The sequence below is a fragment of the Vicia villosa genome, linkage group LG4 (genome assembly GCF_029867415.1).
Source record: "Vicia villosa cultivar HV-30 ecotype Madison, WI linkage group LG4, Vvil1.0, whole genome shotgun sequence".
Lineage (NCBI taxonomy): Eukaryota > Viridiplantae > Streptophyta > Magnoliopsida > Fabales > Fabaceae > Vicia > Vicia villosa.
The window spans coordinates 155,192,848-155,207,629 of record NC_081183.1 but is presented as its reverse complement, the minus strand read 5'-3'; the positions used below and the strand labels follow the sequence as shown (position 1 = coordinate 155,207,629).

General features: G+C 32.7%; 1 protein-coding gene across 1 annotated transcript; it reads left to right on the top strand.

The window, feature by feature from the left end:
* Positions 1-4,141: 4,141 nt before the first annotated feature.
* On the top strand, positions 4,142-12,069 carry LOC131595604 (calcium-transporting ATPase 4, plasma membrane-type-like). The gene is made up of 7 exons (XM_058867996.1): positions 4,142-4,605; positions 7,628-7,682; positions 7,974-9,913; positions 9,996-10,154; positions 10,713-10,884; positions 10,976-11,274; positions 11,489-12,069. Exons 1-7 carry the CDS (start codon positions 4,435-4,437, stop codon positions 11,792-11,794), a joined length of 3,102 nt encoding a protein of 1,033 aa, XP_058723979.1. The 5' UTR covers positions 4,142-4,434; the 3' UTR covers positions 11,795-12,069.
* The last annotated feature ends 2,713 nt before the right edge of the window (positions 12,070-14,782 follow it).

Sequence of the window (14,782 nt, the reverse complement as noted above, 5' to 3'; positions counted from 1 at the left end):
GTGGTCTGTTGGCATATTGTGGAGATGGGGTGAAGGCATTGAGGCAGGACTCTTTGAGGAAGACAGCTCCCAGTTGGCCCTCGTAGAAGGCATGATTGCCGAGACATGGAATGCCTTGCAGTACAGGTGGAGGAGAAGCCGGGGGGGCTAGACATACCGAATAGTTTATGTGTGGTTGTATTTTTTTTGTTTTTTCGAAACAAGTTATGTATTTTTTTGGTACAAAAACAAGTTATGTATTTACTGCACATTTTTATTTTACTTTAATTAATGTGTGAATCTTTTAATGCATGTTTGAATCAATTAGTGTATCCATTTTTTAATTTATGGCCTAAAATCACCTAAAATATGAGTTGGTCTAAAAAAATTTCAATGTTTGGACAATGTTGTTGCCTTGAAAGCATCCAGAGATTTCGGTGATGTATCTCCGAAATATCTCATATCCTATACCTTTAAATGACTTCAGGGATACTTTAGAGATGCATCTCCGAAAATACGCAAATAATATACGGAGATGCATCTCCAGACCATATTTTGTTCAAAATGGGGTGGAATCCACAAAGATAAAGGCAAATTTGATTTTAGGTGCGTCTGAAAATGCATCTCATTTTGAATTGAATAGTAGGTTGATTATGAGATTATTTTTAAGGGTTTTTTTGTTTTGTTATGGAGGTGTTATGTGATTTTTGAAAAGTGAAGAAGATAATCAAGCGAGGTAGTTATATACTCAAATTCTCGGTGGACCTTTTCGGAGATACATCTCCGAAAATATTAGTGAGTGGTAAAAAAAAATTCTAAATGAAATAGGTGACTTTGAAGATGCATATCCGAATTTACCTAAAAACATTTTTCGTATTTTCAAAAAAGTGTGCCTCATTTAACAAGGGTGAGATGAGAAATCACCAAATAGTATTTTTCTCCTCTTCTTCATAGTATCACATGCCATATATATATATATATATATATATATATATATATATATATATATATATATATATATATATATATATATATATATATATATATATGTGATATGTATCTAAATCAGAATCTATCTATTAATTATTGTCTCTTAAAATAAGAGTGAAATCCGAGGCATTGATTTTAAATCGTAGGGTTATTATTAAAAGTTCTCAGTTCTCATAATAACCAAAGTTCTCATTTGATACGTCCCCATATATATATATATATATAGGGGACGACTCAAGTGAGAACACTTGGTTATTATGAGAAATGAGAACAATGAATCACGACCATTAAATTTTGATTTTGTTGATTTTAATGGATTAGATTGGTTTCTATTTCTATCTTGATTTAAAATAAATATTAAGGATCATAGAAAGAGAAACCAATCTAGTCCATTAAAATCAACAAAATCAAAATTTAATGGTCGTGATTCATTGTTCTCATTTCTCATAATAACCAAGTGTTCTCACTTGAGTCGTCCCCTATATATATATATATAAGGATCGGTACAAGAGCTTTATGATCAGGGGAATTTCTTTGTACACCCCTTAACCTTCTTAGGGGCCTCTGGCAAAATTCTAGTTTTACCCCCTGAATTCAGAGATGTATATTCGAACGCACCACATTTCATTCTTTAGGGGTGCTTTCGAAGATGTATTCCCGAATTCACCCATTGGTGGATTTCGAAAGCACATATCAGAAATATCCGAAATAATGATTTCCAAAAAACAAAACCTAAAAAGCAGAGAAGCTTAACATAAATTTAACATTGATAGTCAAAATTGCATGGATATTGAAATAGAAATTTAACATTACATGTTGTTATAAACGAGTAATTAAGGATGTTGGAACATTTTGGTAACATCTTCTCCCGATCTTTCAATCTTCGCATCCATTTCAATCGGACCCTTAGTAGGGTATCTGTGAAAAGTACTCTACATAACCTTTAAATTGTCACCCATCTTCAGTACAAACTGGGTGAAATGTACATTTCGAATCAATTTCTAGAAGTGACACCAACAATTTCTAGAAGCAGAAGCCTATATTTGTTGGTCTTGTATGTTGAATCAATTATAAGGACGGTTGGAAATGTGTAGAACACTTTGATACTGTCTCTATGAATCCAAAAAAATTTCACGGACATTGGCTTTATCATCACACACTTTGTACCTTGAAAAATAGTGGTTATCGTCCAAAAGTTTCAAAACTTGTTGCATTTAGGATCTCGGACCTTTGTTCACAATGTTTCGTTTATAATGTTCATTATACACCTGCTTGATATTTGAAACACTTTGTGGTCTTTTCCGTTTCAAATCTGCAAGTATGTTTCTCGGCGCAACTTTGATTATCAATATTTCCGAAATAACTTTTTTTCTCCTCCGCCTTAAGTCGACCTGCAATTGGATGACCTTGTAGCTTGATGTCCAACACATGATTATGTTTACTAGAAATGAAACTAAATTGCCACGTAGCATCCACCCTATATGATCCGCACACTTTAAACGTACACTTACATTTTCTCGATCCGGTATCATCACGTTTTAACTTCCGAATTTTTGAAACATATTTCTCACCTCTCTCGCATCTCATCGTTACAAATGATTGCTTCTGCTTATGCCATTGTCGGACCTTCCAATTACAACACCAAATCCGAGTTTGCTAGCTTCCATTCGGACCTATTCAAGCATATGTTGACGAGCATTGAAAACTTGATCATTTGTAAATTTTTACCGAACATCTATCTCGATAATAATCGTTTTAACATCGTCCTTCACCTCATCTGATTTAGCATCATCATTCACCTTGTCCGAAACAACTTTCAGAAACATGTCGAGGTGCACCATATTTAAAACAGGCACAAACAGAAAATTTGTTAAGAATTTTGTTTCTGTATCAGATGGTTTCGGGTATGAACTTTCGAAATAATTTAGGTGGGTTTCGGAAGTACATTTCCGAAGAAACGTAGGTTTTTCATCCATAAATCAGCTTTAATGCAAGGAAATGAGAGATGAAATGAGGAAAATTTATCTTAAATTGCAGTGTTTTATGCTTTCTTTAACATGATAAAACGCTTGAAACTTGGTTTTAAAACGAAAATAAAAATTGAGAATGGATGAAGTTATTTGGAGGGTTTTGGTTATGGGGTGAAATGAGGATAATGAAATAGTTCATGCAACAAAGTGGTATAAGCTGAATATTTTCGGAAATGCATCTACGAAAATATTACTAAATGTTTAAATTTAACGTCCAAGTGTAAAATGAGTGTTTTCGGAGATGTATCCCCGAAACACTTAAAATTTTGATTTGAGGTGCGTTCGAAGATGCACCCCCGAAAATTATTTCAAAAATATGAATGCGTTTGGAGATAAATCTTTCCCGAATATTTTAGGGTTTTAGGGTTTTTTTCCACACATCTGTACAAAGAAATTTCCTGATATAAATAATGGACTTATAATACAAAAGACCCAATGAAAAATTAAATGGTAAAACTATATACACTAATAAAAAATAAAACTTTGATTGGTTGAATTTTACATAAATTTTAGAAGTGTCCTTTTCATTATTGTTTCTTTTACATGTGATTTTTTAAAACATATATGCCTAAGACACACGTTATGATGACCACGATAATAATTAAGTTGCACTATTTATAAAAAAGAAAAGTTTGATTGTTGAAATTTCTTTCAATAACGTGGAATGAAACATGTTTGAAAAAAAAAAATTATTTGTCAAAAGAAAGCCGGCAATTGTGAAAATAAAAGCCGGTCTTTTTGTAATTGAAAAAAGAAATAGTACGATTTGTAGTACATCGCATGGAATACTAGCAGGGTTTTAAAACAATATTGTTATTAGCTGATGTCAATATTGATATTATTATCATTGTTTTATGTTACTCTTTTTTATCATAATAAGTATTTTATTTGTATTTTTTTTCTTGAAATAAATGTCTTTTTAAAACACTACTTTTATATTTTTCAACTATTCTACTATCCAAATAAATAAAAGAATTTTAGTGAATGATATTAATTTTATTATTAAAATTAATATATTTAATTATTTTTTTATAAACCATCCGGAGCTCAAATAAGATACATATGAGACAGTGAGAGTATAGAATCAATTATAAGTGATTTACGCTGAAAAATCGCAAAAGTTTTAAGATAATTGCGACTCCATCTCGACCGTTTTTTTAGTGGACTAGTTTTGTCAAACATTTCACATTACTCCAACTTACTACTGGGTCAACTTTCCATTATAGCGTGTTTATGCTGACGTTAAATGCCCACTCTTCAACACGGCCTCTCTCTCTTATTCTTTCCAATTCAATCTTCGCCCTTTCGTTTCTGCGCCCAATAACCCTCTCTCTCACATCACACAAACCTACCTCGGTTTGTTGGTTATGGTTTTGCAGCGCGATTTTCTTTAGAAGCGAGTAACAGAAACAGAGTTAGTTATTAGATTCAATCCATGGAAGGTTTTCTCAAGGATTTCGAATTGGAAGACAAGGATCGTTCAATCGAAGCTCTCAGTCGATGGAGATCCGCCGTCGCCTTGGTCAAAAACCCTCGCCGGAGGTTTCGCAACGTAGCTGATCTCGCTAAACGCGCTGTAGCTCAGGAGAAGCAGAGGAAAATTCAGGTTTCATCGCTTTTCTTCTTCAATCTATTTTTTCTTCCCTTTTTGGTTACGCGCTGTTTGATTCTCCTTAATAGCTACTGTTAATAAAAGAAAAACTTAAAAGTTAGGTGTCATTCTCCCTTTTTTTCGCAGAAAGCTAAATTACCAAATGGTCCTTTCCAAATATTCCAAAGATAAAACTCACATTTTAAGTGAAAAATAGTTCAAATGTTTCCGAACTGAATTTTCCTTTTCGAAACTAAAAAAAAAAGTATTGAATGAATGCATTTTACGCCATGAAAGTGTTGTATAATGTTTCTATTATTAGTTTCTTTGTTCTAATATAAGGGGAGAAGAGTGTTTGAATTTTCAATTCTGCAGGCTTATTTCTGGTTATAGTTACCAGTAATTATAACCATTAATTTATTAACTAGTATTTAATAATTTAAAAAATACACGATTAATCTTTTAAACAAGTTTAATATCATCATCCAATAACATTACTAGTTTTCTCCCCCACTTAATATCCTCTGTCCGTTACTGTAAAGACTAATCCCTGAAGTTTTATAGGACCATAATAGACGACAAATTTTTTCTAAGAAATTTATCACTTCTATTATATTTAAACATTGATATTATAATGATACAGCCGCATCGAGTGGCCCATTTTGTTGTTGTTTTCTTCTCATAATAAAAGAGAAGAAACAATGTTGTCCATGTGTCCCTTAAGTTTATAAATAAATGTCAGATAATTGAAACCAGCGTTACAGCTGAATTTTCTATTTCAGGGACTACTATTTATTTTCACATGTCTAGTAGTGGCCAACACAACTCAATTTTTTTAGCAAGTGTTCTGCATCTTTATTTTACGTTTATTTTATATTTTCAATGACTTTAGCATATGCTTATCACATGTGACAAGTACATACTATAATGAAGAACATGTAATACATGAATGAATTATTGCCACTTTGCAAATAAATATTGTATCTCATACGTTAGACGCTACATTTTAAAATCAACCATTTTTTATGTTTTCAAACAAAAACAGTTATACTAATTTTGACCAGAAACTTTATGTTTTTGTTTTTACACAAGAAGGATTTACTCACTATTTTGAAGATATAATGGCGCTGACTAGTATGCAAAAACTATCCTATTTGTAATATATATCATTTTTATAAAGTGAGTTTGATTAAATCTTTGGTCAATGCGCATCCCATGTGAAATTTTGATTTTATAAGTATTTCTTTAGGGACAATGAAACTAAGATTATTGTTTAGCCATACACTTAATTATATAAAAAAAATATAAATCAACTTTTTTCAATTTGTGATAATGACTGCCGATGCCATAACGAAACTTCGTGGAATTTTCCAGTAAATCTATAAAAAGAGATACTACGTACTTTTCATGCGTTGCACGTTAAATTATTCGAATATACTACCACGTAAGAAATTGGACCCACTGGCGATTGGAATTGTTTTCAGTTCCACCCAATAACAACAATAAGGCAATGTAATCTGTTGCGAAATGCAATGTAATATGTGGCGGATTTGCTGCCAATGAAAATTGGTCCAGTTGAGGACATGACCCATAATGACAAAGTCACGTCAATCCGTAATATTTTGTTTGGATGAGAAAATAAGAGGAAACATTATCGGGGGAATCAAAATGTGTTAAAAGTAATGATGATTGCTTATTTTGTTTGGATGAGAAAATAAGAGGAAACATTATCGGAGGAATCAAAATGTGTGAAAATTAAAAAACAGAAATTTGTGTCTGCTTCTCTTGCCCATAAGTAAATAAATGAATGTCAGATAATTAAAAACAGAAATTTTAATATTGAATCCTATTTCAATTTCAAACTTCTTTTTGAATTACAAATATATTTTTGACTCAAATATACTTAATTATTAATCATATTTATCAAAATCCTTAATTCCACTTGTCTTTATTGAACTTGTATTTTTTTTCTTCTGATTATAGAATGTTCAACATTTTTTTGAGATAGAATCCTCTCCATTTTTTCTCTCTGATTTTCCTCTCCATTATTATAGTTTTAAAAATATATATAAGACATAAAAAATAAATGTACACATTATGTGTTACATTATTACATTAATATTTTCAAAACATTAATAATGCACAAAATAAAGAAAAGAGCATGGATGGATCTACATAGTGTAAAATGGGGGCAGCTGACCCCACATCCAAAATTTCATTTTAACTATAAATAAGGCATCATAATGTCTGACCCTATGTAATATATAGCGATGCCCCCATCACATAATGTCACTAATGATACATACTAGTCATTCTATACTTTAATCTTGTGCATATATTGTACACATCACTAATGATACATACTAGTCATTCTATACTTTAATTTTGTGCATATATTATAAAAATAAATGAATTTTTTTATGCAACAAAGTACGTGTATATATATATATATATATATATATATATATATATATATATATATATATATATATATATATATATATATATATAGTTAATCACATAAAAATTACTTTATAGTTAAAAAATATGTTATAGTGATTGTTTGGTTAATCTCTTTCAACTAATTTGCAAAATGAGTACTCTTAATTCAAATATGTTAAAATTATTTGAAATATAAAAATTAATTTTTGTGAATTAGATACAATAGAGAAACTAAAGATATAATTAAACGTAAACAATATCATATGATTATTTGCGTTAGATAAAATTACATGGTTATAACTGTTTAAATAAGATCTTGACCCCACTTGTTAATATTTCTGGATCCTTCCATGGAAGGAAGAAAATGAAGAAGATCTTGTGTAGCTAGCTACATGTCATTGTCAGAATCCTTAAAGTTAGAGCAGATTATTTGCTTTAAAGAGTTTACATAATTGTTAAAGTTCTTCACTGTTAGCATGAACTTTATACATATCAGTTAGTGTTGTTGGGTCCCCTATAAAATCTTTTTCCTCATTGACATATTGTGAATTAGTTACTTCTAGTTTGACTATATATTTTTTACAACTGACATCAGGGAAAGTTTCGGGCTGTTATCAATGTTCAACGAGCAGCACTGCATTTTACGGATGGTAAGGTGCTCTAATTTCTATAATAATTGAAACTCATAAAATTGCTTTAGATAAACTTTTCAATAAGCACTTAGAGACATTTATGCATAAGATTTACACATTAAATACAATACTACTCTTTTTAATATATCGCAATGAGAGCTTACAAAGGGAAGGTGGTAGTTAGTAGAGAGTCTACTACTGCCATTTTTCTAGTTTATATTCAAAAGCCCCCAGCTTCAATTCCTTTATACTTACAAGGTCTAACTTCTTCCACAAGCTAATCCAAACTGGTCTGGTTTTCTTATGCAGCTATTGCTTCACCTGAATTCAATGTATCAGAAAAGACGAGAGAAGCTGGTTTTGGAATCGAACCGGATGATATTGCATCAGTTGTTCGAAGCCATGATTACAAGAACTTTAAAAAAGTTGGTGAAGTTCAAGGGATTACAAGTAAACTTTCTGTCACAGTTGATGAAGGTGTCAATCAAGACAGTATACATAGCAGGCAAGAGATATATGGGGTCAACCGTTATACCGAGAAACCATCTAAAAGCTTTTTGATGTTTGTTTGGGATGCACTGCATGACTTAACACTCATCATTCTAATTGTTTGTGCTTTAGTTTCCATTGGCATAGGGCTTCCCACTGAAGGGTGGCCAAAGGGTGTTTATGATGGTCTTGGAATCATACTTAGTATATTCTTGGTAGTTGCTGTTACTGCTATCAGTGACTACCAGCAATCTCTACAATTCAGAGATTTGGACAAAGAAAAGAAAAAGATAGATGTTCATGTTACCAGGGATGGTAAAAGACAGAAGATCTCAATTTACGACTTGGTAGTAGGAGATATAGTTCATTTGTCAACCGGCGATCAAGTTCCAGCTGATGGAGTTTTTATACATGGATATTCATTGCTAATTGATGAATCAAGTTTGTCAGGTGAGAGTGAACCTGTAAACATAGACAATCGAAGACCTTTCCTTCTTTCGGGAACCAAAGTGCAAGACGGTCAGGGGAAAATGATAGTTACTACTGTTGGCATGAGGACTGAATGGGGAAAGTTGATGGAAACTTTGAGTGAGGGAGGAGAGGATGAGACTCCTTTACAGGTGAAGTTGAATGGAGTAGCTACAGTTATTGGTAAAATTGGTTTGACTTTTGCCGTGCTGACATTTTTGGTGTTGACAGCAAGATTTGTGATTGAAAAAGCAGTTCATGGAGACTTTAGCAGCTGGTCTTCAGAGGATGCACTGAAACTACTAGACTACTTTGCTATTGCTGTAACCATTATAGTTGTTGCGATTCCTGAAGGATTGCCATTAGCTGTAACACTCAGTCTTGCTTTTGCAATGAAAAAACTGATGAATGATAGGGCACTTGTGAGACATCTTTCTGCGTGTGAGACTATGGGTTCAGCTAGTTGCATTTGCACCGATAAGACAGGAACATTGACGACCAACCATATGGTGGTTGATAAAATTTGGATATGCGAAAAGACCACTGAGATTAAAGGTGATGGGAGTACTGATAAATTGAAATCAGAGATATCTGATGAAGTTCTAAGCATCCTTTTGCAGGCTATATTTCAGAATACTTCATCGGAAGTTGTTAAAGACAAAGAAGGAAAGCAGATAATATTGGGAACACCAACAGAATCAGCGTTATTGGAATTTGGCTTGGTTTCAGGCGGTGATTTCGATGAACAGCGTAGATCCTGTAAGATACTTAAGGTTGAGCCTTTCAATTCCGACAGGAAGAGGATGTCTGTGCTCGTAGGTCTTCCTGATGGAAGGGTCCGAGCTTTCTGCAAAGGTGCATCAGAAATAGTCCTGAAAATGTGTGATAAAATCATTGATAATAATGGAACAACTGTTGATCTTCCTCAAGAGAAAGCAAAGATTGTAAATGACATTATAGATGGATTTGCTAATGAAGCTTTGAGAACTCTTTGTTTGGCTGTCAAAGATATAGATAAAACACAAGGCGAAACCAACATCCCTGAAAATGGATATACTTTGATAACCATTGTGGGAATCAAGGATCCTGTGCGCCCTGGAGTTAAGGAAGCTGTTCAAAAATGTTTAGCAGCTGGAATATCAGTCCGCATGGTCACTGGTGATAACATAAATACAGCTAAAGCTATAGCTAGAGAATGTGGTATACTTACTGAGGGTGGTGTAGCTATAGAAGGACCAGAATTTCGCAATTTGACTCCAGAACAAATGAAGGATATCATACCAAGAATTCAGGTTTTGATCTCATTATGTCCCGAGACTTTCAATTCTCTTTTATGATATGCTGTTCTTGCTAATGTGATTATTATGGTTTCAGGTAATGGCACGATCCTTACCTCTTGACAAGCATACCTTGGTAACCCGTTTGAGGAATATGTTTGGTGAGGTTGTAGCTGTTACTGGTGATGGAACCAACGATGCTCCTGCACTGCACGAGTCAGATATTGGGCTTGCCATGGGCATTGCTGGAACTGAGGTTTGTCTCTAGTTATTATTGGTTTATCATGGTGAATCTGACAGTATTAACTATTACAATCAACTGCACTATTTTTATGTAATTGCTTAATTTGAATCTTGTTGAAGGTACAAACATATTATCTTTATGTAGTTGCTTAATTTGAATCTACTTTTTAGAGAGGTGGATCCATCTTAAATTAATAGATGAGACTTGTTGAACAATTCTATTGTTATCTTTATTATGGAAGCAGTAGATAACTTAAACTGCAGTTTTTGAAAATCTTTTCATACTTTCGATCCCTAAACATTGATGTCTTTTGAGACATAAGTTCCTTTTCTTATCCCTAAATTCTTCGACATGATTGCTACATGTTTTTTTGTTTTGTTTTTGGTAATCAAGTTATTCCCCCAGAATCAAGCATTTTTCTTAAATAACTTGGTAAAAAGCTATGGCTTTTAGTGAGTGCTAGTACTTATCTTTTTAGAATTTGTTCTACTTGTTCCAGTATCTGTTATAAGTTAATGCCTAATTGATGTTTTATACTATTTTTGTTTTAATTATACCTTCCTTTTACAGGTTGCAAAAGAGAATGCTGATGTGATTATAATGGATGACAACTTCACTACCATTGTCAAAGTGGCTAAATGGGGACGGGCCATATACATAAACATTCAAAAATTTGTGCAGTTTCAGTTAACAGTCAATGTTGTTGCTCTGATTACTAATTTTGTTTCTGCATGCATCACTGGTTTGTTAATTTATACTAGTTTTGTTTTCCACTGAAAACTTGCTGAATACGTTTCATGAAACTGAGATTAAACTTTCTTCATTATTTTCAGGAGCTGCTCCACTAACGGCTGTTCAGTTACTTTGGGTTAACTTGATTATGGACACTCTTGGTGCATTGGCCTTGGCTACTGAACCTCCTAATGACGGACTTATGGAACGACAACCAGTTGGAAGAAAAGCAAGTTTTATTACCAAACCAATGTGGAGGAATATCTTAGGTCAAAGTCTGTATCAACTAATTGTCCTTGGAGTCCTAAATTTTGAGGGGAAGAGACTATTGGGACTAAGTGGCCCAGATTCAACTGCAGTACTCAACACTTTGATATTCAACTCCTTTGTACTTTGCCAGGTAAAGTGTCTCATACCCCTTATAGAAACCAACTACGATTTTATGGTAGCAAACTTTTTTATAACCGGATCGGACATTTAACATTGTTATTGCCTCTATGATCTATATCACTTTTTTCTTAAATACCAGTGATGCATTCAGGAAAGTATATAAATAAAATGATCTAGTTCCATTCTGTTCTGCTTACTTTGTTGCTTTCCCTCTCTTTTACCAGGTGTTCAATGAGATAAACAGCCGAGAAATTGAAAAGATAAACATATTCAAAGGCATGTTTGATAGCTGGATATTTTTAAGTGTTATTCTCGCCACAGCGGTATTTCAAGTAATCATAGTTGAGTTCCTTGGAACATTTGCCAGCACAGTTCCTCTAACCTGGCAATTCTGGTTACTCAGTGTGTTATTTGGTGTACTTAGCATGCCTTTAGCTGTTATCCTCAAATGCATACCAGTTGAAAGAGTTACAACAACAAAGCATCATGATGGCTATGAGGCACTTCCTTCTGGTCCTGACCTTGCATAAAGTACTGGAAGAGTATGAAATTTTTTCTCTCATTTTTTGTGTGCAAACTTGAATGAAATTTTGGTTCTTGTGTTTTCATTTGCAACTACATCTTGAAAGAGATACAACAACAAAGCATCATGATGGTTATGAGGCACTTCCTTCTGGTCCTGACCTGGCATAAAGTACCGGAAGAGTGTGAAATTTTTTCTCCTTTTATTTTCTTTTGTGCAAACTTGAATGAAATTTTGGTGGTTGTGTTTTCATTTGCAACTACATCTTGAAATTTATGTTAATGAATTTCTCTCAAAGATTCAAACCAAACAGTCTCAAATAATAATCAATCTATCAACTAAATGTATATAAATCTTAAACTAACAGGGACAAGATACTCTCACAGAGCATCTCTCTGACCTACTACCAAACAAAAATTTTAACAAGAGATTACAAATAATTTGGAGAAATTTGCTCAATAAATTCTTGAGAACACTTTTAAATTTCTACCCATTTGAAACTCAATCACTCCTCTTAATACATGAATCATTCAATTCTAAAGTATACTTTGAAAGTATATCTCAAGTTCTCAACTCATAACCTTCAAAGATCTTCCAATTCTTAGCATTATACATTTCTAAGAATCTCTTCCTTTCTCTATCTCTAAAAAATTCTCTTTTTGGAAAAATGATAGAAAAAGTTTAAGTACGCTACAAGTTTCAATGCACCTGGCGCTTCACTGGCAAGCGTCACCAGTCACCAACCGTTTCATGCTTGAGGTATAAACAAATTTATCCAAATTCCATTGTCCATCCTTCTTGCGGCCCTTGTTGGGCATCTCACACAAATTTTCACGTTGTCATCAAAACAACGTTGACGCCCACCATCAACTAATTGCCGCTCTCTTTCATCTTAAATCACTCTTCAATAAAAATTGATCAAATCGTTTGACCTTTGACCAAAGTAATGATTTGTTATACACATTTCCAAATTGTCTTTCAAAAACAACTTTTTCAACTACATTCTCCTACGGTTCAATTCAATCATGTCTTTAATAAAGTACAAATTGATGATGTACTTTGTCATCTCATGATACACTTGATGATTAGTGAAATGAATTGCAAATTGATTATCACAATATATCTTCACACATGAATTGCACATTTTAATTATAGGTATGTATATATTATTCACACACATTCCGAGTTTAGATTTTTTTTTTTTTTGTTAATAAGGAGGGCCGAAGCCCAAAACAACAAAACAATCCTTCTAGAAAAAACAATACCAATCCTATCTTTTTTAAGATACTTTCCCAACCATCCAGGAGCTTCCTGATAAAAGGTCTCTCTTTCCATCAAATTCTTCCCTTCTTTAGCTAACATGTGGGCACAATCATTAGTGTCCCTAAAGATGTGATGCAAATCAACCACCTCAAGCTTCTCCATCCAAGCAATGATTTGGTTAACCAAACTGCAGTTTCCACTCTTCTTCCTGCCTCCTTTCTTAATGAGATTAATCGCCATTAGAGAATCGGTTTCAATCTCAAGATTCATGTGACCATGCTGATACGCATATTTAATCCCCACTAGAATACCCCATAATTCAGCCATAAGAGGACTGCTTCTGCCTATAGACTTAGCAAAACCCCCCAGCCATATGCCAAGATCGTTACGGAAACAACCACCACAACCCGATAAACCATCACTACCATGAGCACCATCACTATTAAGCTTCACAAACCCTTCCCTCGGTCTGTACCAGGCAACAAGGCTATCTTCATGGCAGCTATTCATGACTTTTTTATTAATCATTACAGCTGCAGAATAATCCTTAACTCTTCCTTTTATCAACTTCTATTCATCTAGCGGTCTTGTGAAACTTTCCACATGGACATCCTTGTTCCTCTATGACACCCAACAGCCCAATGATGCACATCCTTATTTCCGACTTTAGCTTAAAGTTACCAATTACATATTCAACTCATTAAACACATCTTTGATGAAGTTTTAAAAAATGTTTTGTGAATTTAAAAATTGAAAAAGTAAAAAAAATGGTCATAATGTTTTGAAAACATTATTTTAAAAATGGTTTTCAATATTATGTTTTTTAAAAGCTGAAAACTACAAGTGCTTAAACATGTTTTATGTTTGAGTTTTCCCTTTGAATTTGGAATAGAAAAGTGAAAACATGCTTAAAGTGTCGGTTATAGCTTTCAAAAATCATGTCAACATTCTAGAAGATTAGCACATTATAAGAATCTTAAAATACTTTAATTTTTCATAATATATCTTCATCCATGTTGATACAAAAGATAGTAGAAATGATTCTCTGACTTCCAATATATCTGTTTCTCTTTTCGTTCTTTCAGATGATCCATTTTTTATGTTAATATGATAAAGAAACTTTTATGATAGAGACAAAACTCTTTTTACATTAGTTAAATTAACTTCCATTTTTTTATAAAAATTCACTTGCATTTTTTTTTTATGTATGTTTGCAATATTTCAACTGAATCACAAAGAAATAATTTCATAAATCAATCATAAAATTGCATTGCAAACCATACATGCATTAGTCCCTTCATACATCATAATTAAGAATATAGTTAATAAGATCTCCGTCCATGTACGTACTACTATGTTTAGCACTTCTTTTTTAATAAGATCTTAAGTTGAAAGGTACATAATACGTTGATATATTATCAATAATATAATTGGTTTTTCAAAATAGTAGTAGAAATTCTAAAATATATTGAACTTTATAATTACTAGATTTTGAATAGCAAATATTTTAGTAAAAATTTATTTAGCATCTTTAAACTCAATAAATATTGTTTATATTTGTTTTATTGCATTGTAATTTTTATATGAATATATTTATAGGATATAATTTTGCCACCACTAATTGACCTTTCTGGATATATTACATGAGACTAAATTTATTATTTTTCTGTTTTGTAATAAGAAACACCTAATATTTATCAATTCTAAATATGTCTACAGTTTTATTGATATA

Coding starts and splice junctions, on each gene's coding strand:
- LOC131595604 (XM_058867996.1), top strand. CDS start 4,435: ATGGAAGGTTTTCTCAAGGATTTCGAATTGGAAGACAAGGATCGTTCA. Junction 10,885..10,975: donor TGTTTCTGCATGCATCACTG/GTTTGTTAATTT, acceptor CATTATTTTCAG/GAGCTGCTCCACTAACGGCT. Junction 11,275..11,488: donor ACTCCTTTGTACTTTGCCAG/GTAAAGTGTCTC, acceptor CTCTTTTACCAG/GTGTTCAATGAGATAAACAG.